The sequence below is a fragment of the Passer domesticus genome, chromosome 3, assembly GCF_036417665.1.
Source record: "Passer domesticus isolate bPasDom1 chromosome 3, bPasDom1.hap1, whole genome shotgun sequence".
NCBI lineage: Eukaryota > Metazoa > Chordata > Aves > Passeriformes > Passeridae > Passer > Passer domesticus.
The window spans coordinates 16,232,513-16,257,205 of record NC_087476.1 but is presented as its reverse complement, the minus strand read 5'-3'; the positions used below and the strand labels follow the sequence as shown (position 1 = coordinate 16,257,205).

The 24,693-nt window shown below is 36.4% G+C and overlaps 1 protein-coding gene across 7 annotated transcripts in view; it reads right to left on the bottom strand.

The window, feature by feature from the left end:
• KIDINS220 (kinase D interacting substrate 220) overlaps positions 1–24,693 on the bottom strand; it is a 75,323-nt gene that overhangs the window by 39,226 nt on the left and 11,404 nt on the right. For all 7 annotated transcript variants that reach the window (XM_064411996.1, XM_064411994.1, XM_064411999.1 and 4 more), the window contains exons 3-20: positions 23,747–23,845; positions 22,264–22,362; positions 21,176–21,274; positions 20,133–20,234; positions 19,605–19,703; positions 18,500–18,697; positions 16,503–16,601; positions 14,126–14,224; positions 13,363–13,461; positions 12,220–12,397; positions 11,538–11,702; positions 10,011–10,190; positions 9,507–9,672; positions 8,474–8,625; positions 5,886–6,175; positions 1,983–2,123; positions 1,132–1,375; positions 876–964 (exon numbers count right to left, since the gene is read on the bottom strand). In XM_064411996.1, coding sequence (XP_064268066.1) covers positions 876–964; positions 1,132–1,375; positions 1,983–2,123; positions 5,886–6,175; positions 8,474–8,625; positions 9,507–9,672; positions 10,011–10,190; positions 11,538–11,702; positions 12,220–12,397; positions 13,363–13,461; positions 14,126–14,224; positions 16,503–16,601; positions 18,500–18,697; positions 19,605–19,703; positions 20,133–20,234; positions 21,176–21,274; positions 22,264–22,362; positions 23,747–23,845 — 2,598 coding nt within the window. The remainder of the gene's footprint in view (positions 1–875; positions 965–1,131; positions 1,376–1,982; positions 2,124–5,885; positions 6,176–8,473; positions 8,626–9,506; positions 9,673–10,010; positions 10,191–11,537; positions 11,703–12,219; positions 12,398–13,362; positions 13,462–14,125; positions 14,225–16,502; positions 16,602–18,499; positions 18,698–19,604; positions 19,704–20,132; positions 20,235–21,175; positions 21,275–22,263; positions 22,363–23,746; positions 23,846–24,693) is intronic.

Genomic DNA, 24,693 nt, shown 5'->3' with positions numbered 1-24,693 from the left:
TTTTACTTGATAATCAAGTTAGAGTTTTTGTGAGTAAGTCTGTGAAGCTGGCAGTTAATATCAAACATACATTAATTTAATTCTGATTTACTTGTTTACATAGAAGCCAAGAAGTGATAAGAGCTACACATTTTAATTCTACATCAATTCTGAGACGGCGAAATAGAGTGACGTAGCAGAATATTTTCTAAAAAGATTACTACTTTCAGCATTTCCATCATCACTTCCTACTGTCTCCCAGTGAGTTAATATAATCCATTTACTAACTACATGTAAAAATTGAAGTGACCATCAGGTTCCTCTGCTACAAAACTCCTGAAGTCTCTACCAACGACAGCTCACAAACCTCAGTAGCCTCAGACTCTGAGTTGCTTTTTTCCTAGATACCTTTTATTCAACCAGTTTGTGTTTTTATGTAAATATGAAGAACAGAAAGCAGGAAAAGAATGTGGCAGACATTGCAGTACAAGTCTAGTACTTAATATTGCTTTGATAAACTCAGTTACTGTCTCCTGTTGCAACATCCTGCAACAAGCTGATGTCAGGCTTACACAAGAAAAAATCCAAAATACACACACAGACCATAGCTCCTAGCAGATCTGCTGTATCATCTCAGCATTCACAGAGAGCTGTATTTAATTTTTTGTGGAAATGAATGCTTTGGTGAACAGGCAAACTTTTTCCTCTTTGACAGAGCATCAGTCTACTGATGTAAGACTGGACTTTTCTTACATGGATCATTTTTAAGAATTTCATAAGAATAGTTTGATAAGTCTTCCAAATTGATATTACTGAAAAAGTCAAAGAAAAAAAAAAAACAGAAAAGAAAAAAAGGTTTTACCAGTATCTCTATTTAGTCAAAAAATCCTTCTCACCCGCCTGTTGAGAGCAGTTTTGCTACCAAGCTTGGTCATGTCTCCAAGACTGTTCTGAGAAACCCTCCTGTCAACCTCTTCATGCAATCCTACGGAAAAGAAAACAAAGGCAGGCATTTTCTCCAGTCATATACATTTGACTAACCTATGAAAATAATACCAATGATCTGTCAATTATTTAAACAATTTCTTCCAAAACACAGATTTTGGATCATTGGTTTTGTAATGCTCCTATCACCCTCCTGCAGAACCTTACCTGCATTATCTGCATAAGGAATATCCCCATTGGTTGTTGAAGCTACCATCAGTTTTTTTGCATTACTAAGCCCTCGGCTGTTCAGAAAAACAGGCAAATGGACAATATTTCTCATGTAATCATGGCCATTTATGTTTGAATCCCGTAGAACACTGTTCAGATTCTGGTTAATTGCCTTTATAATGATGTGTGGGTCACTTGCAAAAATCGCAATGAATGGGCCTTTTGAAAACAAGACTCGCACCTGTAAAAAAGTACACCTTGTTAGTAACAGCTAACTGCAGCTGCAGATCATTGATCATTTGGCTCAAGTTTATATTCATTCTGTTCAAGGAATAAACCTGAGAGGCCAAGAGATGTATGGAGATGTCAGCTTCTTCTATATGGGATATCTAACATTAGGAACTTATCCACAGCTAAAAATAAGCTCAACAATTTAACAGCAGAATTTACAGTGGAAGTCATCACCAAGGACGTATCATGAAGTGATGTTCCAGTTCCATACAAATATTTAGCCTTTAAGTATTTTTCATCTAAAGTACTTTAATGGTAAAAATATGAAAAACTCTCCAAACATTTTAAGTTTGTGTCAACAGAATAATTATTTTCCATGGTTTATATTTGATTGTTTCAAACTTTTTCAAAAGTACTAACATGCAATTTAAATTTCAACTTTTAAAACCCATCACTCTCAGCATTAAAGTTACACCAATGTACACAAATATTAATTACCACAACACAGCTTTCTTTCTACAGAAAACACACAATAACTGTGTGTTTTCAGAACTCATTTGTGGAAAGAGATAATGCATATAATCCAGACGTTATCTTTATAAAATGATCCAACTCACAGTATCAAGCATCTGTAAAACCTTATCCTGTTCACAAGCATCCAGTCCATCAATAATTACAACAAGCCTTGTCTGATTCTGCGTAAAGCTGTCAATGGTTTTTGCCATTTTGGCCATCAGTTCCACTTCACATTTCAAAACCTATAAAAACAAACAAAAAAAAAAACCCAAAAAACAAAGAATGACATGTCCATAATACTTTAAACTGATAAAAAGATATATATTTCCTTTTGCAGACTGCTATTTGTCCCAAAAATACTTCAGTAAGATTACAAGAATAAACTTACAAATACTCTAAGTGAAAAGTCCTAAAATATCACTTCCAACATATTAATTTCCTATTTGAACAAAAATGTACAGCAGAAACATATATTCCACTTTGATATAACAAACTATTATTATTTAAAATCCATTACAATGTTATTTAAGAAAACAGTATTTATGAACAGTAAAGCATTACTTCAGAAGTAAATAAAAGAGCATTTGCAGCTTCAGCTAGCCTTCAAACACAGCTTTGCATAAAATGTACAGCAAAATTTTCTATCTATAGCCAAGCACATTATGCTATTACTCTAATACTCAGTCACTGCTATTCAAGATATGCAGTCTGAAGATTTGTTAAGCTTTTCAACATTGTTACACATGTAACAACCAACCATAACATAGAAACAAAGGTGGAATTTGCCTTTCCTAACTTCAGCAGCTAACAGGTAGACATTAAAATCTGATCTCTTAACCAGTAGATTAATTAGAATGTGCTCAGTAAGATGACATAAAACATGAGATGAACAACTTTCCTGAAATACCTGCTTCTCTCCTTTGATGGCAAAGGGTGAATCTAACTCCTAAAGGCTGAAGTTATGTCAGATAAATACCACTCAACAAACAACTGTCGAGAAGCACAGTACCAAGACACAATCAGGTCTTCTGTGCTGCAAAAGCATGGCTCTAGGCATGCTGGCATCAGAAGGGATTCACCTTTCTCAAAGGGCAAAGAGAACCTTTGACCAGGAGCCAGCAGGGTTAGCTGACACAGCTTTAAACAAGAGGGAGGGATAGGTAGTATCAGGCTTGCCCACAACAAACTGGTATGACACACCAAGGTTAGAGGTGTGGGCTAATGGGGGGGGGGGTCGAGACAGGGCTAGTGAGGGCTCTCATCTGAGATGTGCTGGACACACTGGAACATACTTGGAAGTCTTACAGAGATGCGGCAGAGGCTCCTGAGGTAACAGAAGCCAACAGGGAAACACCACCAAAATACTTCAACGGAATTAAAGGGTGCTCCTCTAAGAAGGTGACACAGCTGACAGCCCAGCTGAGGTGCCTCTACCTCAGTGCACACAGACTGGGCAACTAACAGGAGCAGCTGGAAGCCACCATGCTGCCACAGAGCTGTGACCTGCAGCTGCCATTCCAGAAACTTGGTGGATGAATCCCATGACTGGAGTGCAACTACTGATGGCTGCAGGCTGTTCAAATGGGACAGAAGAGGAAGGAGGGGAGAAGAGGTTGTCCTCCACATCAAGAGGTGGAGAGATCACAAAAAGATGCCTCTGAGAAGCAGCCACAAACTGGTGGAGTCAGTGCATAAAAATTTGCAAGGAGCAGACCAATAAATGACACCTTGGGGCTTGTGTCAGGCCTGATCAAGGGGAGCCTATTGACAAAGGCTTTGTGTCCCAGCTACAGGAGGCATCATGCTCATGGGCTTGCATCCTCCTGGGGAACTTATATGACCCCGTCATCTGGAAATGTAAACCCATGAGCTGTCAGCAATCCAGGAGATTGCTGGAATTCAGCTAGGTAACAGAGAAGCCCTACCAGAAGGGGAGCAACACTGGACCTGATGGTGACTAACGTAAGTGAGTTAATTTGGGATGTCAAGCTTGGAGCTGCATCCTGGGCTGCAGTGATCACACACTGCTGGAGTTTGCAGTCCTGAGGGATATGGGTCAGGTAAGGAGTAAAGTCAGCACACTACATTTCAGGGAAAGCAAACTTTTAGCTCTTCAAAGAGACAATCAACAGACCCCTGGAAAACTGCCCACAGGGACAACACAGCTGGCAGATCTTTTAAGGATGCTTTCCATGGAACACAAAAGCCTGTAATCCCCAGGTACAAGAAAACTGGCAAGGAAGACTAAAAGTTGGTTGCACTGAGTAGAGACCTGCTGGTGAAAACAAAGACCTCAAGAAGTAAATGCACAGGCAGTGGAAGCAAGCACAGGTATGCTAGGAAGAGTATAGGGACACAGCCTGGTTGTGATGGGATGTGGTGAGGAAGGCCAAGACACAGCTGAAGCTGAACTTGTCAAGAGATGTAAAAAATAAAAAGGGTCAATGGCTCAGTGTCCCAGTGGACATCAGTGACAAGTGCTGTCCCTCAGAGGCCCACACTGGGACCAGTGTTATTTAATATCTGCATTAATGACATGAATGAAGGGATCAAGCACATCCTCATCAAGTCTGCAGATGACACCAAGATTAAGTGGTGCAGTTGACACACCCGAGGGACAGGATGCCATTCAGAGGGACATGGACAAGCTCAAGAAGGGGGTTCATGAGGTTCAACAAGGCCAAGTGCAAGGCCCTGCACCTGTGTACTGAATCCCTGGTATCATCCCAGTCTGGGGGATGAACAGATGCAGAGGAGCTCTGCCAAGAAGGATGTGGCAGATGCTGTGGGAGAGAGGCTGGACATGACCCAGCCATGTGCTCTTGAAGCCCAGAAAGCCAAAACGTGTCCTGGACTGCATCAAAGGCAGTGTGGGCAGCAGGCGAGGGAGGGGATTCTGTTCTTCTGCTTCACTCTAGTGAGACCCTACCTACAGTCCAGCATCCAGCTCTGCACTCCTCAGCATAGGAATGACACCAGTATATTGGAGCAAGTCCAGAGAAAGCCACAAAGATGATTAGAGGGATGGAGCATCTCTGCTGTAACGAAAGGCTGAGAGAATTGCGATTATTCAGCCTGAAGATAAGATTCTGGGGAGATGTTTATTGTGGCTTTCCAATACCTAAAGAGACCTGTAAGTAATATGAGGACAAACTTTATAGCAGGGCCTTTTGCAAGAGGACAAGGGGGAATGGTTTTAAAAACTGAAGAACAATCAACTTAGGTTAGATATAAGAAAGAAGTTTGTTTAAAATCAGATGGTAAAACACTGGTACAGATTGCCCAGAGAAGTTGTGGATGTCCACCCTTGGAAACATTCGAGGTCAGGTTGCACTGGCTGACCTTTAAAAGGCCCCTTTCAGCTCAAACTATTCTATGACTGTATGAAGAATTTTTATACAATACATTTGCTGTAATCTACAAAGTTAACAACCATAATGCTACATTTTACTTTCAAGGAGGAGCACATAGCACTAGGTGATGACAGCCTGAGAGTATATTTATCAGTTTATAGATACAGGCCAGCAAAACAATAGTATTTTCTACAATTTTTCATTAAATACATGGAGTGTTTTGGAATTGTTCTTTCAGTGCTAGAATTCCTTTCTTGGCAACGAGGTCTTCCAGACAGACAAAGTTAGTCTTGTTTTTACACCTTTAGAAGATTCTCAAAGTTATTCTTTCTCATCTTATGATCTAAAGTAAGCTTTTATGAAATAATGGTAATTGAGAATTGTTTTCAAAGTGTTGCTTTCTTCCCAGCAAAAATGAAATCAGAAAACTGAAACCCCAAATTTAACATTCATGATTAAGCAGATAGATTTCATATACTAAGCACAACTGCCATTGGCACAGAAGTGTTCCATTCAGTAAAACCTCACCAAGTCTCATTCTCCTGTTGTGAGACTTGGCCTGATTAAATTAATGGTGCCCCAATTTAATGATGCTTCGTGTTTGGGGGTTTGTTTCATTCCTTTTAAGGGCCAATTCATACAAATGCTCACCTTCATGAAGCCCTCGCTTTTCAGCTTGTGAAGCTTGGAGGCAGCACTGTGGAGACGTTTTCTCTGAGAATTCAAAACTGAGTCCATCACCTGCCACCACGTGCGGCAATTCAAGAAAAAGGCCAAACCAACAATACAGGTCACTGTTATGAGAATAACGTTCACTGTCATGTTGGCTGACTCCACATTAAAAATCGCCAACAGGGCGATGGCAGAAACAACGCAAGACAAGATGAACAGGAAAATCACAAAGGATGGGAGGCAGCAAGTTTTCTTCCATTTCTTTTTACCTAGGAAACAGGTATTGCTGTTAGAATTAATGTACAAGGTAATGGCAGGTGAATGAAAAATCTATTAACTTGCATACTTCTCATAAAACACCAACTGGCACAAAAGCTTACTGCAGTGTTACCACCTAGTTACAAACCAGTGGAGAAAAAAAATCTACTATTTGCCAAAATTATTGGAAATTATGAAGCAGAGATATTCCTTTAATCTTTAGTTTATTTCCACCATTTCAAGAAATCCACACTGGATAGAAATGACAATTTTGTATCAGTGCTATCACCCCTTTTATGGCATCTCTTTGTAAAGTGTATTTATGTAAATAATTTGTAGGACAACAGTACAGGAACTACTCAGTTTTAAACTGGAACCTGGTACTTACATAATCTAATAGTAATGGTATCATTGAGGAACTAAACCCAAATTGCAAGCTGCAACCTGAGACCATCCTTTCTTGCATGCTAAAACACACACAAGTACTTCAAGTGGACTGATAAGAAATAAGCAAATACTGCAGTTGGAGCTTAGCACAGCTAAATCAGTGATCAAAGAAGCAGCATTTTCCAAAGCAACAGTCTCTGTCTTTAGGACCTGTAAGATCTAGTGGTACATTTAGAAGATTGTTATCTTCTGGACACATTTGCTGATAACAAAGAACAGAATAGCAATGATCTGAAGCAAAATTATGATAGCTAAACATCAGAATTTGAACTGCAGGGGGAAAATCATATTTTTAATATGCTAAATAGAAAGAATACTCAAGGTTTATATGTGGCCCATATTATTCTCTATACCAAGGCATGAGCTGCAAAGGTTTTTCACATTGCTGACACAAGTGACTCATAGGATTGTGCTGCAGGACAAAGCAACAGAAATGCATAATGACAGAAGTGAGAGGCAAAATATGAAGGGGAACAGCTCAGATATAATTAGATTCTAGACTGAAACAGAAATGTAAGTATCCTCTTTCTAGAAAGAGACAGAACTGGATTAGCGGGACACTTAAATATCATGAACAATGTCATGACAATTGAAAGAGGCATGTCTACAAGTTTACAGAAATAATAAAAATTAAGATACAGAAGGCTAAAAATAAACCTCTATGGAATTTCTGTGAACATCGAGAGGTAAGAAACCTATGGCCCTGGACCTGTAAACAACTCGAGAACAGGAGAGAATGTGCAAAATCATCAAATAGATAAAATAAATTTTAAAAATCAATTAGATATTTAGACAGAGCACAGAAAGGCAACAGAGCAAAGAATATAAGTGAATGTAAGATTACAAATGAAAGGGAGAAGGTCAGTACTGCAAATAATCACAAGAAGCCAGCACTACACTGCCATTCCCAAGATATCTTCAGGAGAAATTACAGCATCATGAAAGCTGTTTCACTGAGATTAAGGAGAGGAACTGCAGAACCTAACATGGAAAAAAGGGTGAAAAAATCCACACATCTCTTTCATAAAGAACACTTAGTGAATTTGAAAAAGAACAATGAGGAGTAAGTTGTGTTTAGCACACAGCTGAACATAGCAAACATAGTGTGTTTTTTCCAACCTCTGCAGGACAGAAGAGTCTAAACATTTCACTTTGTGAGAAGTGACAAATTCCTCAATTTGTACACAAAAAGAAATGAGAAGTAACTGACACATACTAAAATTAAAGTACAAATAAATCCTTGATTAATTTCAAGTTAAGTTCTAGTACTCCTTCACAATATCATACTGTACTCTGCAAATTTCTTTTTCTAGAAACCAAGAGATGAAACAGAATAAAAAAGCTTGTAGGATCAAGTGGGTACATTTCATCCCATATTACTAGTACTAATCACATCAATTTATAGGATTGGTCCAACATGTTCTACACATTTATTATTTCCAAGAATAAATAGTGGTTACTCATAAAAGCTCTAAATTAAATTCTAATAAACCAAACAAACCTTTCATAGAAATCCACAAAAACATACATTTCCCTTTATTGGATCAGACACATTGGCTTAATTGCTATGGAAGTATGCTGCATCTAAAAGGATGTAATATAAATATACATTTCCACTGACATTTCTGAAAACTATACTTCACAGGAGATACTCGTTTATTATATTAATAAAATCAAAATTAGCAAACAATATGGGGCATTTTTTCTCTTCCAAACAAAGAGTTTCCCCTTCTCTATGACTTTCTGCATGGCTACAACAATTTCTAAAAAGAGCTTATAATGCAAAACACAGAAGCCCTGGTAACAGTGCACTGAAATGGAATAACTGGAAATGTCATTCAGGTAAAAAAAAAAAATCCAACCTTGTGTATCTTCTGTCTTGAAAACTCGAAATAGCCTTGTTGCTAGGAAACCAAATTCCCTTTCACATGCATCAGAGAGGGTAGCAATCATCTCAGCCAGTGAAGTCTCTCCACCTACACTGGACAGTCTGTTGTAGTCTGTAAACAAAAATCTGAAAGAGAAAAAGCATGTATTTTGTGTACTTCAGAAAACTTCAAATATTTTAAGGCAACTAAAATGAAAGTCTTGCTGCATCTCTGTAGTAAAAAGTTTTTCCAAGTAATACAAAATGTAAAACACTTTAATTTTTTTAAAATCTATATGGAATTTAACTACTTCCCCATTTATCAACCTCCTCCTTGCCCCACTTCCTATTCTAAAACTTGATTTCTAAAACTTGAAAAGATAAAAACTGTCATATCACTAATAGTACCTCAGATGACAGTAAAAACATGAAAATATCTTTATGCTGTCAAACCATAATATTGACAAATATTTTCAAAACTGCATTCTGATCTATTTTCAAATATTTATAGAGAATTAGAAAAATACAGAAACACAAAATTACATAAAAGCACCATGAGGCTAAAAGAGAAGTCTTTAAGCAATAGAAGTAAATTAAATTTTCAAACACACAGCATAAATTTTCTTGTTTTCAGGTAAACGAGAAGCTTTAAACAGTCTCATGCTCTACTTACAGGGAGGAAAAAAACCCCTAGACCTTAACAGAAGTAATCAGTGGAACAAGCATTAAACATAGATAATACATAATAGACATAAATTCTTATTTTATCTGGTATGAATTTTCATTAGTGCAACAGCCAAACTCCCTAATTCTAAAAAGCACTTTCACCAACTTAGGTAGATATAATGTTCTCAAGAAAATCTTCTTTACACTGAAAAGTTTATTATTGTCTAGAGCTACTGTTTTTCTAACAGGAATCTCAATAACTTTTCATATGAAGCTAAACGTGCACATTAATACACACAGTTTGAGAAGTATCAGAGTGAGCCTGACTGATGTATTCAAAGTAAATGAATGAAATAACTAACCTGACAGGTAAAGCTTTAGTGGTTTGCTCTGGTAGTTCTGGTGGGTTCACAAACATGAGTTTGAGAAGCAACTCTAAATATCCAACATGTCTTGCCAATCTTGTACTTAACACCCAGGCCCAGTTCCATCTCTCCCCTTCTCTCCGGCCACCAAAGTAAATTACAGCTAAAATATTAAAAAGATTTTATGGTTTTAATTTAGTCAACATTGTCAGCTGAAAGAATCATGAGGTCTGAACAGATAAAGTATGGCGTTCTGTAAAAATGTTATGAACTTTTAGCAGTTAGGTTAAAAATGAGAATGGTAAGAGTAACACAATGAAATTAATGAACAAAATCCTTCTTTGTTCTCTCACAAATTACTCACAAAGCAAAAGATCCAAAGGGGTCTTATTGTCTACAAAACCATTTAGTATTTTTTATGAATGGCAAATGCATATCTACAAAGCAATATTTAATCCCAAAAATAGATAAAAACCTTCATAAATTCCATATATGACTTACTAAAGAAAATGTAGAGAACAGCTAATAAGCTGAGTGACACTGCTATTCCAAGCTTTGCGTCCACAGTGAAAGCAAGCAGTAAACCCAAACCCCCACACAGCAAGAGTGTGAGGAATACAACAAGCCAGGAGAACTGAAACAGAGGTTCAATCTGCTGTCCTGCAAAAGTCTTCATTTCATCTAAAACAAAAACACAAAGACCAGTTAACATATGAATTCACTAAAGAACAGATCATTTCTGAAAAGAACTTTTTCAGCAGACAGTATAACTTATCCTAATTAATGATCAAAAAAAAGACAATTATGCTTAAATTCTTATTCAAACATCAGTACAAAACCTTAAGTTCTCATCCATGCAATGAATGAAAATATTTAAATGCACAATACTCAGATTCCTTGCTGCAGATTTTCTACTTCTGAAAGCATATTAAAAGTCATGCAATCCTCCTGCAAAAGTGTAAAACATATTTTATGACTCTGAGAAAAATAAATCCACCGTATCTGTCAAAAAATCCCACCCAACCCCCAAAATCTCAATCACTGAAGCATGGACTATGTTCCTCAAATAGTCAGATGTAAGAGTACAATGTGAAGACTGTAGTATTAATTCTCTTTGTGGATTCTTATTTACTAAAACAGGAATTCCCAAAGGAACTTATTTTGGTTCTATGGAATAAGAAATAATAGATACACAATCCAAAATAAAAACAGGAATGAGGAACGGGAAGAAAACACTGAGGAAGTGCTTTAGAAATGTAAGAGCTCATCAGCGATAAATATCACAGTCAAAATATATACTCTTTTTGTTTATGACATGGAACAGGAGGTGAAAAAAATGACTGCAGTGATCCCATTTTGGCTAATAGAGAAATCACAGAAAGTAAGAAACACCAAGATTGTAGAACTATTTTGAATTATATTGAAGCATCTCAGAAAAACACCCTTTATAAGAAAATGCTAAAACTAAATAAGATGCCTATTTCTACCAGGAATAATATTGATTCATTTCATATACTGCATTTGCCTTCCTCTGTCATTTCAGAAAGTTCAAAAACCTCAAAATAAGAAATTATTTTGGAAAGGAAAGGGGAAGAAAACTAGATGCAAAGAACATACACTACAGAGATAAAATATTAATAGCCTGATAATTGTTCTTAAGCATTAAAAAGAAAAAGACACATAGGATGCACAGAAGAGGTCTGAACCTCATCTGACACACAAACAGGCCTAACAAGGCATATTTTGGCAGTCAGACTTTCTGCAGTTCCTAAAGGGTAGATTCACTGCTACAGGAAACTCACAGAAAAATAGATAGAAGCACTTAAAAGACTGTCTTGACATTGTATAAATTAACAAAGCAATCTATGGATGAACTGATCACAGTAAAATTTAAATCCTTTCATCACAGAAACAGAGACCAGATACAACATTACATGGACCAGCAACCCTCACAAAAACTAGTAACTCCAATGTGATACTTTTCATAGATAGATTGTAAGCACTGAAAAGACTAAATCGAGCTTTTACCTTCCAGTTTCTTAAGCAGGAAAGACTTTCCACTTCCCCACTGTGCATACAAGCCTACACAGATGGGTGGCTGCATGGTTGGTTCACTCAGAATATCAGCCAAAGCACTGCTGTACAGATCATAGCCCAGCATGTCACCGTCAGATTCAGTGGGAGACAAGTGTCCTGCAACAAAAACACTGTGCTACACAACTTTGCTCTAAGAAAGCTCTCCAGTATGACAATTGTCATACATAAATCATGCCATGTTCACCCATATTTGTACATATACTCCTGCCCTAAAACAGCTGTTGTTCTTTGTACATTTCTGTTCCAAGGAATTTTAAATCATCCACATGAATGATAGATAATTATCACAACTATTAAAGCCTACTACAAGACTCAAGATCCCAAACCACAGGAAGTCAAAAAGTAATTCCCACACAAGCAAGATCCAAATAAAAACAAAGTGACAAACAGAAGTCACGTAGTATCTAATACCTAAAGTCAAAAAAAAAGGTTATTTTACCTCTGCCAGGCTTTTAAGAGTGATGTGAGTTTTTCCCAACTGCTTATTTTTAAGCCTTCCTGTTAGGCGTAACATTAAAACATTAAAAGATCTGTAGTTGCCTTTCAATACATAATTGAATACACTGGATTGTCAATAGGTGAGTGATTAAAAAAAAAGAATACTTATACTTACTGGCACCAAATATCTGTGTTAAAATACTCTTCTGGTGGCTACAGTCAATATTGTAAGGGGTTTCTCCTGCCTTATTGGGTCTATAAAGCAATCGACCGTCTTTTGGGTTTCTTAAGAGTAATTCAGCAAGTTTACGGCTTCTTCCACGAATAGCAATGTGAAGTGGAGTATCTCCTTTCTGCAATTAAGTGAAAAGACAGTAATATCTAACATGAATTCCTAAGACTATAGACAGACTAAATGTTCAACACTGTTTCAGAAGCATTATTTCCTTGAAATACATCTTAGGGCACTTCCAAAAGCATCAGTGCCTTACAGTAAGCATTTCTGCCCTTGAAAAAGCATTACAAATGTTTCAGAGAAGAGATGTGAAAAAGCAGTTCTTAGAATGCTAAACCTCAGACACTGCCTTCTTTCTTAAATGCTTATTCATATCTTAAAGTTCATGAAAACTGTAGTCTCTGTGTAGAAACAAATGTCTACAGGCAAACTTAGAGACTTTTGGAACAACAGATAGTGCTTGTTAGAATTGTTTCAATGTCTGCTCAGACTTCCCCAAAAACTTCTCAGTAAAAGCTTTCTTATTGCATCAAATCAATATAATCACTTATTTGCCCTAAACAAGAAATTATAAAAGCAGCAAATATATGTTCCTGAATTTAAGAGGTCTGCAATCAAAGTAGGTAATGCATAAGAACCAATACATCAAGAAATACAGCAATAACCAGCTGTATTTGTTCTTGGCATCCTTTAGTTTCATGTCTATTAATCAAAAACTAACATTAGTGACAAATGACAACCATTCTCTATGCTCTTCTTAAAGTGTACTAAGAATTAGCTGTTTTATATGTTAAAGTTTTATTCCTCACCTGGATTTTTTTTCAAGTAATTAAGAGCACCTTAATACAAAACAAACCAAAACCCAACAATATAGTAGTGGTGGAAACAAATTTCCATTTAAGTGTTCCAATCTATTTAATTATTAAACATATGGGAGACTAAGCATTTAAGTCTTATTGTCTATTTAATTATTAACCATACGAGAAGCTCTCTTTCTGTATTAGCCTTGACAGCTCTCTCCAAAACCCTGCTGCAAAACTAAAATTATTAAATATACTATAGTAAAGACCAAATATTCTTTACCTTGTCTACAGCAGAGACCTTAGCTCCTTTATCCAGAAGAAGCTCTACTATTTCAATATTTCTCATCTTGGTTGCCTTTATAAGTGGTGTTTCTCCATCCTAAAATGGAAAAGAAGGATGAATGCAAAGATCTCCATATACTCAAAACCAGGAAAAAGAAACAGTGATTGGGTAACAAATTAAAACAAAAAATGTTAAGATAATTGAATGTGCTACTGTGCAAGCAACAACACTTTAGCACCTAGGTCTGTGAAAAAGTATCCCAGACCCAATTTTCTAGATTGATTAGAATCAAGGAACGAAATACATTTCTGTCAACAACAGTGTCAAATAAAGAAAGACAAAATCCAGATATAATACAAGATATTTGAAAATATTTCAATGCTGTGCCAACTACTTCTCTTATTTTTTTCCTTACTGCTGCACATTCCTGAACTCAGGCCTAGTAATATCAGAGATCTCTTTCCTCAGTTTCCAGTAGCACTTACTCTTTACTTCTTATTGCTGGTCATGTCAAGGATGCTGAGGTAAAGAATCCACATGCTCCCTGCTATCCCTGTTTGCTATTTAACAGCAAATCATATTTATCAACACAGGGAACATTACTATTGCTGAGAAGCCTTATTTCACAAAAAAAAATTAACAGTGTTCAAGGTACCAACACTTCACAAAAACTGAATGTGGTATGATCTTCACATCACACAAGAACTGAGAAAAAAACTGATATTAAAAAAAGCAATTCAATTAAAATTCTAATTGTTACCTTGGTACATGTCTCAGTATCAGGGTTGCATTGCAAGATATCTCTCACCATTGTAGCATTTCCTTTCTCAACTGCCCAATATAAAGCAGTTTTATTATCCTAAAAATAAAAGAAGAGTATTAAACACTAATAGTACTTTAATTTGAACAGTATTTAAAGTATAATTATATTGAAAATTGCAATAATACAGCAATTTTTAGCACAGCAGAAGGCAAAGGTCAACAAATAAAATTGGCACAGCTGAAGAATTTAGAGGGTAGGATGCAAATTTGGCTAAGGAATATATATCCATTTTGAAAACCTTTGTGAAATATGTTAAGAGCTTTAACAATCCAAGTAGACTTAACCTATCTTGAAAAAGTTTCCGAAACTACATGAAGGTATTCAGTTCTAACTCAAATATACAAATTATCTAATGAAATAAACCAACTTTTTTTCAGAGGTCCTGGAAGCTAGGAAGCTATAAAAGCAGATGGACAAGAAAGTCAACACAAAGTACCAGAATGCTGATCAGCCAGACATTTTATCAGTAAACCTGGGGGAAGGTTCATAGCCACAAATCTGCTTCTGTCATCTGTTTTTCCTCCCAGTGATGTGTGGATGCGTGCTACCCGAAGTCTTCACATATGGGAAGACTTTCACAATCTTTCTGTAGACTAGTGACTGCATCATGACTCTTTCTGTTTGATGCATATTTGTGTAGAGACATTTAAGAACAGCCTCTGAACACACAGCTGCTTCTAAGCAGGAATGTCAAAGTGCCCCTTGCAGCCTTCTACCTTGCCTGCTTCTTTCATTTGCAGCTCTTTCTCTTCCACTCACGGGCTTCACAGCAAACTGAGTTAAAAACCTTTCTCAACAGTTTAACAAGCCCAGTCACTAAGAATTCTTTCCTCTCCAATCACTTGAGTTTCATCTTCTCTGTCCTTCAGTGAGCTTCAGACATCAGCCTGAGCTGTACATCAGCTACACAGCCAGGTGCTCCCAGCTGGGTCCTTCCCCCTCCTAGAAGAGCTGAGGAAAACCCTACCTGAGCCCTCACCTGCCCTAACACCCACTCTCAATGGCCTTTCAGTCCTGTTTTATCTGCTGAAGGTATCTGCCAGCTAGTGACCACATGAATGAATGATCGGCAAGGAACACTGCTGCTGGAAGGCTGCTCAAGACTCAGCAATATTTCTGAAACATCACAAATTTGAGCAGTCAACACATCTCCCCAGAACAGGCCAGCAGGCAGGTTCTACACTGCCAAGCAGCAGGGAATTTGCTCCCAGCAGGAAGTAACACTCATCTCCAATTTTGATACCGCTGGACCTAAACTATGATCTGAAGTGCAGAGCTAAAATGTTGCTCTGCTGGTACTGACTCCTGCTGTGCCTCCTGCTGTGCCACAGAGCATTCTCTAGATAACCACTGCAAATTGCACTCAAGCAGCCTCACACTGCCAGAAGTCACAAGCTCCCCTGCTACCAAAGGTGCTGCATCCTCCGGCTGTTTCTGTATTGCTTCAGTCACAGCGAGATGTTCTAAAGCTTCAGATTTTAAACCCACGTCACAGCCAGAAGCTGAGACACAGGGGTTGCCAATGTCAGGTTAGAGGAAGAGATTCAAATGCTACTTTTTCTTGAGAATAAAAACCTGTTGGCTTCTCAGAGACACTCTGCAGCAGCAGCAGGCACTGAACTTTTGCAGCTCTCAGTGACTGGTTAGTTTTGGGTACCAACTTGGCAGAACCCAGGTGCCAACAAAGCAGAGTGATTTGAACAGCTTCAAGCAAAAGAAAGCAAGTTGAATGTAACAAACACAAGTACCATGCTGAATGAGAGAGCTTTCAGTAGAAGAGTAAAACTAATACCTTAATCAAAGGACAAAAAACAAAGAAGGGGTTGGTAGAAAACATGGAAATCACTAACAGTGTTTAACAGAATGCAACACAGAAAATTGGTCAAGATAAGAACCAACCAAACACAGTGACAGAATTGCTCTGGCAATAGATATTATCTCTGGTGCATTACATTTCATTAATATTCTATTTAAAATATGATTAAAATCATTATATTAAGTGTCTTTTAAAGTATGTCATTATTCTAAATCTGTTCAGTAGTGCAGATGAAGTTCAGTTTACATCTTTTGCTTTTCAACCATTATACAATTAAATTAAAAAACTGTGCTTAACAAGCCATTACAATTACATGTATTTTAAATCTTAAAACTTGCACAGCAACATCTGTATTTTACTCTTTGATGGAATTTGAATTTCTTACAGAGTAGACAGAGCAAACTTTAAAGCCCTGTTTTCAGGAAAACAGTATAATGATTTGGTAGAGATTCACATCCTATTGAAGAAGTATTCTAACATTTACACTGCTGAACTTACCTGACCTCTGATATCTATATCAGCATATTTATGGAGCAGAGCCCTCACAATTTCAACATGACCACCTCTAACAGCCCCAATCAACACTGTATCTCCACTCTAAAAAAAAATTGTGAAAGAATATTGAACATGAATTAACATTATTTACCAACAAGAAATGCAATAGAGAATGAATTATAGCTTCCAAATATGCACTATGCCTATTTACATTAAGAAATCTCCACTCATTTTAAAAAAGAAAGATACAGAAAACAGAACTATTTCGGAAAAAATTGGTATAATAGAAAAAATTCTTGACTTTTTTTTTAATTGTTCAGGAAAGCAAATACTCCATAAATAGGTCTAGCTTAAACTACTATCTTAAAAACCCAGCATAAATTAATAATAAATATGAAAAAAGCCAAACAGGGAGACCAAACACTCATAGTAATAACCTACTTACAATCAAACAAGATTGTCTGTCTCTCTGAGATGTTTCATAGCTGACAAAAGCTCCTCAAGAATTTTAAATAAATTTATGCCTTTATTTTTCTGCAGATTTGACTGCTATCTTGCTCACATACTATGCTATTATAAAGAAAAAAGCAAAAGGCTAATTTCATCTCAGATCAAAATAAAAAAAAATTGTTGTGGCAAATGGAGTTGTATATACATAAAACAAAGTTACAGTTGTGCTTAAGGCTTCTGATTTTAACACACTACAGGACATGTCAGAATTTCAAAAATTGGTTTATATTCCTGAAACTTCCTAGTACTCCTTTTAGGATGAAATCAAAAAAATAAATAAAAGCATAGCAAAATCACAGGTGTGGAACTCAGAGAACTCAGCAGTAGGAAATGCTCCATTAATCAGTCATTACATACTTGGCTGCAAACCAAGAAATTTTCTTTATCAAAACCTACTCTAGCATCTGGAACTAAGAGCACTCATTGTTAGGTGTATTTTTGGAATGCAGTCAGCTGTGCTGAAAGCTGTAATTTCTCCTTCCTGAAAGCACAGAAATGCAGATCGTTGTAGAACATAGTGGCAAAAGAGGTGCTAAGAGGCACTGCAATGTATTTTCTTAAATATTTTAAGTCTGCTTTTGTATGTGCCCTGAGGTAAAATTTGTTGTGACATGACTGTAGGTCAGTAGACTGCCATCTAAGAAATGCACTGACACTTGAAATACAGGAAAATGCATCCAAAATTATTTTAAATTTATGAAACAAATATTAGAAAGCTTTCCTCTATTCTCTGCAACTCCAAGCAATCCAACTTATGCAGCATCAAAAACATATTACCCCTCTGAACTAAGTCACTGACCCTGACAGAGACATCTAAGTTCAGGTATCTGACCAACGACAGCCTCGAGGCTGCAGTGCTTGACCTGTCTCTCACACTTCAGAAACACCTTCCTGTCAAAAGGGCACTGCAGAGAGTCCAAAGCACCCGTGTAAATAACCAAATAAAACCCTGAGCTGCCAGCAAGCACATTCACACTGTGGGCACTGCTCATGTCACATCTCTACTGAGTAATGCACTAATGGTCAGGCAGCCAGCATTACATTTACATCTCTTAACTCAAAGCTGAAGTCTCCCTCTCATATATGCAAGTTTTCTAGTAAAAAGTTTCATTGTAAAAGATAAAGGTACATGCTGGATACATTCTTTTTCACAGAATCCACGGATTACAGTTTTGGCAGCACTACCCCACCCCAAACCTACAGATTAGTTCAGTATTAGTCTTATGTTACAGACATGTCAGATTCCCTCTGTTCTCAATTCAAGCATCTCAAAGAAAAAGAGTAGTTTCAGGAGTTTATCCTTTACCTTCACATGGCAACATTTAGCACTTAACGTACTTATAAAAGAGCAATACACAAAAACACCCCTAGATGGCAGAAAAATTAGAAAGCCAGAAAAATCACATATTTACAAATCTGCATACACTGGTATTTAAACATAAACTATATATATATTTGTAAAATGACAATTATGATGAAAATTGACTCACTCTGTCAGGAATGTTCACGTAAGTCCCAGCATCAAGAAGATCCTGCACAATTTCAGTATGTCCCTCCTTTGATGCAATCATCAAAGCTGTATTTCCATCTTTATCTGTTAGGTTTACATTTGGGTTCCTTTTCAGTATTTCTTTTACTGAGTCAGTATAGCCACCCTTCACTGCTACAATAAGTGCAGTCATGGAATTCTTTAAATAAAACGGAAAGATTTTATTGTACAGTGGATATAGCAATCATCATTATATCAGCAGTTCAAATAAGAGAACACTCACTGACATCACTCTCTTAATCACCCAAATGCTACTTCAGTTTTGTGTTTTAAAAGTGCACCAAAAACAGGCTTTTTAAAAACAAAGAAATAAACTAAGAGCAATAGTAAAGAAAACTTTAAATGCAAAAAGTAAAGTTCAGATCAGTTTATTCTATCTCCTAAATGCCACACATTGCAAATTTTCTTGTCACATGGGAACATAATATTATCAAAGCACCCAGGTTTACCAATGCTGTTCAAAAAGAGGACTTTTGAAGAACTTCACAAATAATCATATGAATACCAAAAGTTTTCCTAATCTTCCACTAAATGTACTTTGCTTTTGTTTTGACAAGCAATTTAAATGTAATCGGTTTTACTTAAAGCCAATATGCAGCTGAAACTTCTGAAAAAAATTCAATTTCTGAAAAGTTGCAGTCACCATTATTATTTTCAAAAGATGATTTATGTTTGATTTATTTTTCAAATGAGGAATAAGATATTTGATGTATCAGGCATGGATACTGAATGAATTTTGTTAGCATTAACCTCCAGATAACAATTAATTACTAGATAAATTGATTTATGGCAATTAAAATTAAAACTTAACGTAGCAGTGTGTATGTACTCTCAATACAACTCCCTAGTTACATCATAGTTTTCTTAAAAGGCACAAAGAAATTTCAGTAACTCTCACACGCAGTCAGCAAATAGCTGAAAATATAGCTGAAAAACTCCAACACCAACATTTCATCTTGTCTCATGTATTTCTTGGTATTTGTTTTATTAAAAAACCCAAACAGGACACACAGATGTACTTGTCACTGGAAAATGCAGTTACTTACAGCTCCTTCTTGGTCAACATCAGCTCCCATCTGCAGCAGGTATTTCACACACTCCAAATGCCCCTTCCTTGCTGCCCAAACCAGTGGGGTGGTTCCATACTGAAAAAACATTCATAACATTTTATCATATTGCTTTCTGTATTTAGTATCCCATACAATCTAGTATTTATCCTATGATTTATTGCTTTAGTTTTTACAAAAATATAATTTGGTCTTGCGAATTAACACAAGCATTTGAAAAGCCACTTCCATTTTTCTTTTGTAGACAGCTGTAAGAATTATTTTTCTATACAACCTAGGATAGCAAGGTTGCCAATAGCTCTGAACACAGAAATATGTTCACAACCATCTTGAGCATACTATGGAAAAATCTTTTTCAAGCATAACACCTTAGTCTAGCATGCTTCCTCTAATCTCATGGTTAAAATATAACAGCAAGTGTTTTTCTAATCAAGAACTCATAGATTTCCTTTCACAAGAAATTCATCAAACATTACAGGAATTAAATATTATATAGGTATAACTTACTTTGTCAGAGCAGTTCACTTTAGCTCCATGCTGCAGTAAGAGATGGACTATATCTGAGTGGCCACGTCCTGCTGCCCAAATGATTGGATAAACACTGTATTGCTTAGAATTAAAAAAAAAAAAAATAGTCTTATGCATTTTCATTATTTTACATCAACAAAACAAGTCTCAAGAGAAGTTAAACACATAGAAAAATGAATATACAGAAATAAATCGAAGTACATTACCAATAATAGTTATCTAGTACATTACCTAGATGATATCTAGGAAGATGTCCACTGTTTTGAACCAGTTTTGCTTTATAACGCTTTAAACAAGGTTTGTAAATTCACACCCTTGTCTTAATAGGAACAGTTGTAAGGCAGAAAGGAAGCCATAGGCAGCCGTGTAATACCCCTAAGTAATGAGGACTACAGAGGAGTTGTGCCATGCACACAGACACTGCATATATAAACATGAGAAAATCAATCATCACAAAGGTTGTTCTGGCCACTGGGGTTCTACCTTCACTGTTCATTGTCTCAAAGTGCAGAGAACTGTCAGTATAAAGAAATTGTTCAGTGCCTACACTTTTGTAGAAAATGCTTACAAATGAACTAAATCTCAAAATCTTAGGTTTTTTAAATTCTCCAATATGAATGATATATGTTCATATAATCTAAATTATTATGGAACAATTAAAGCAAATTATGGTTTCTACATTGCACACATTAGTTACTCCATTAACTTCTAGAGATGCAGAAAAATGACAGTTGTTACATAAGTAACATTAGATACACTACTTATCTTTTCCATGAATTCCTCTCCTGATAATTTGAATCTCAGTATGAGCTATACACTCATTTGCTTCAATTAAAAAAATTCAAAATTATTAAAAAAGCCAGTGGCACTCACACAGATTATTAAAGTAAGCTCATTATAAAGGACAGTAAAAAATGTCATACTGCAAAAAAATACAAAATATTTGATCAAGATAATGAGATGAGTGTACAATTCAGGACTTCAAACACTTGGGAGAAGGAGATGTTTAAACTAAAACTTACCATGCCTGTGATGTTTGGATTTGCTCCTTTCTCAAGCAGCAGTTTAGCCACTTCAGTACGGCCTTTGTATGATGCCCACATCAGGGCAGTCCATCCTCCCTAGCAAACAGAATTGTAAAAACTGAAAAATACATAGAAATATAACTAATGACTTTTATTTCATTTTGTATTTGTCCCAAAACTATTCTGCAAATTCAAAATATAGTAAGGACTGACCACACAATGTTGTAATCCTATTTATTCAGAATAAATAATAAGCTCCTGCATGGAAGTACCAATTTCCTGTTATATGCACAACCTGGGAAAACATCATGTTCTTAATGTTGCTGAACACTGAATTCAGATTTCAAATGCATACAAATCCAACCACTGGATTAAAAAAAAAAAAACAAAACCAAAAAAACCCAATAAACACATAAATATCTTAAAACAAAGTCTAGATTGCAAATCAATTAACATGCGAAGTTTACTTTTGATTTTTGTAGCAGGGAGTAATAAGAGCAATTAATTTCAAACTACACTGGTGTGCTCATTTAAGTTCGTAAGCTAGGAGACAATGAGGTTTCACTGCCTAAGGCATTTGATAGGTCAGGTAAACAAATATAATTTTTAAATAACAGTATGCCTCCAATAACTGTAAGCACAGTTTTTATTTATTTCTTTATAATACACTTTTGGAGATGTGAAAGATCCCTCTGATTGGCAGAGGTGTAGAAATCAAGCACTTGGCCATGCGAATGTGCTTAATGTTAACCAAAACATCTTGGTTAGTGAACATGCTTCAGCTTTCAGACAGAGTGCAACTTCAATTAAAGGAAGCACTTGAACTCATCCCTAGTGGTTTTTCACATTTTAACTTAAGCAGAACAAAATTAGCCCTTACAGATACCTACTTCCATCTTCTGTCAATGGGGACAGTTGACATCTTCTGTCAATGGCTCTTCAGGGCCAGCTAACCTCACACTCATGTCAGCAGCTTTTATAACTCTTTAGATGAGCTGGACTGTAGTGTCCACTTTCCCAGAGTAAAAGTCTCCAACTCACAGAACTGTTTTTCTATTTTATTTTTACACTAAGCCAACACATACCAAATCCCGATGCTCCAAACTGACATTATAATTGAGTAGCTCTGCTACGATAGCTGCATGTCCTTCTTTAGCTGCTGAAATAAGAGCTGTCCAGTTATCCTAGAAGAAAAGGAAAAAATATTATAAAGTAATATTCAATATTTCAATACAAGTAACCTCGTTTTCCAAATGTTCAATCCACAACAGGAAATACATACAGAAGCCCTTAAAATAGTTGTCCTTTAAAAAAATAAGAATAGTACTAATAAACTCACAGTGTGCCAGTTACACACGTGGAAATACAGAACAACTACTCCAAATCTCCCCTCCAGTTATGTCTTCTCCTACCCAATATCTAGCCCTTTCCACTCCTCAGTTCACTGCAGGTTATCTTAATAAATATATGGAGGAAGCAGCACATACAAAGGATTAGAAAATGAGGTCAAAGTATTGAAAACTGCTGAGAGGGAACCAAGACCACAGAAAACAGTGGCATTAAGTCTCCACATATAGTGTGTGACAGCACTCAAGGGACTGATATGCAGGGTAATCCAGACCACAGCTTTTCACACTTCTGATCACTTCAGGAAGATGTATTTCCCCTTGCATTATGCTTATTTCCCTCTCACTGCTCAAAGCTCATCCAGGTGTGGATTGATTCTTTATATGCTACACACTTGTAAAATATAGCAACAGTTTATAAGGTAGCTGTTCTTCCTAGAAGTATAGAAATTGTGGCATTTACTGCAACTGTAATAAAATGTCTCATAACAATAGACACTTGGTTGGTTGGTAGGTTTTGGTTGATTTGGATTTTTTAGGTAACAGATTCCACAGAAGACCTTTCCTGGATCTCCATGCTGCTACACTTAAACTAAGTGCAGAAGTAAAAAAAACAAGTGATATCCTTTTCCTGGTTATCACTCCTCACTGGAATAAACAGATCTTTCAAAACTTTCTAACAATATCTCTGTTCTATTCACCCCTTTTGAGCATCTTTCATCTGGAGTCAACCTCTTTTGCTGAGGCACAAAGACAATTCACAAATGTGAAACCCCTCTGCCACTGTTCTGAAATAAACCTTTAAACTAAATTCTCTCTAGGTATTTACTGGAAAAACATCAAAACCAAATTAAAGAACACCAAACAAATAAAAATTCAAACCACTGACATTCCTCAACAACACTGAGATCAGCAAAATCACTTGGACCTCATCTTTGATGCTGTATTTCTCTATTCTACTTTCCCAGAAGAAACACCAGCAAATGCAGCAGAGATCAAGATGTTTAAAGCATCGGAGGAATATCCCTGCTCTTCATGAGGGCCAGAGAAATACAAGACCTAAGCAATTTTGTATAAAATGTCTCTTATATGTCATCATTTTCCACCTGCTTTTTCCCACCCCCAAGCTCAACACTAACCTAAATTCCCTCTCTTCACCTGCCTCTTGAAAGTTCTTGTTCTTTCACTGTTAGGTGCCATCCCATAAAACACTAATACTTACTGCATCTTCCAAGTTGCAATTAGCTCCCTTCTTGAGAAGCTCCTGGACAATTTCTAAATTGCCTTGCTCAGCAGCCAACATAAGTGGAGTCTGGCCATTCTGAAATCAAAGTGACAGGAAAATAGATGCACTGGGAAATGATGACAATGACACACATACCCACACAATAAAACCTAGAAACTACAGAGCAACATTGTTTCCATTTTTAATTGCCACTGAGAAGTAGCAAGAAGGAGTGGTGGTGAAACCACATGGCATACTTGCAATAAAAATGGAGAATATCCTGTCCATGGGAGATTATCAAATAAACACAAAAAATCCCTAACATTTCAGACATTAAAAAGGGCTACTAAAAGGAAAAAAGTTACATTATTAAATATGTACCTTTTTGAATGATCTCCTCGCTGAAGACATCTCTACAACTTGGAATAACTCATTCACATTGTAAAAAAATTAATAAAGAAATATATCTACCTTAAAAACCACAACAGAGATTAAAACATGCACACTGATTCAGAGGAACAGTTGCTAAAACCTCGCAAAAAATAGTCAGGTTATATACCCCACTTTTATCTCACAGCACAGGAAATACAGACATCACTCCTGTCCTCTGCAACACAGGTTCTTAGCAGACAGTCTCATCTCAGGGAAGATGAAAGAAAGAAAATCCGGTTTATTTGCCTTCAGAAGTATTTTTAAAGTCAGTTAGAATCTGTCACTCTTCCATCAGCCTACTTTTTTGTCAGCAAATTTTTGAGATGTAATTGTTCTGTATGCTGAAAAGTAAAACTTGCTAAATTTTACAGTAAATTTATTAATTACAAGTTTAAAAATTAAGAGTTTTCCTGACCTTGTTTCTGTTTTTTCTCTCCACCATATAGAAAACTCAAATTAACTAGTTTTTTAATAATGCAAATGCTACATGTTAGGAGCTATATACCAGCAGT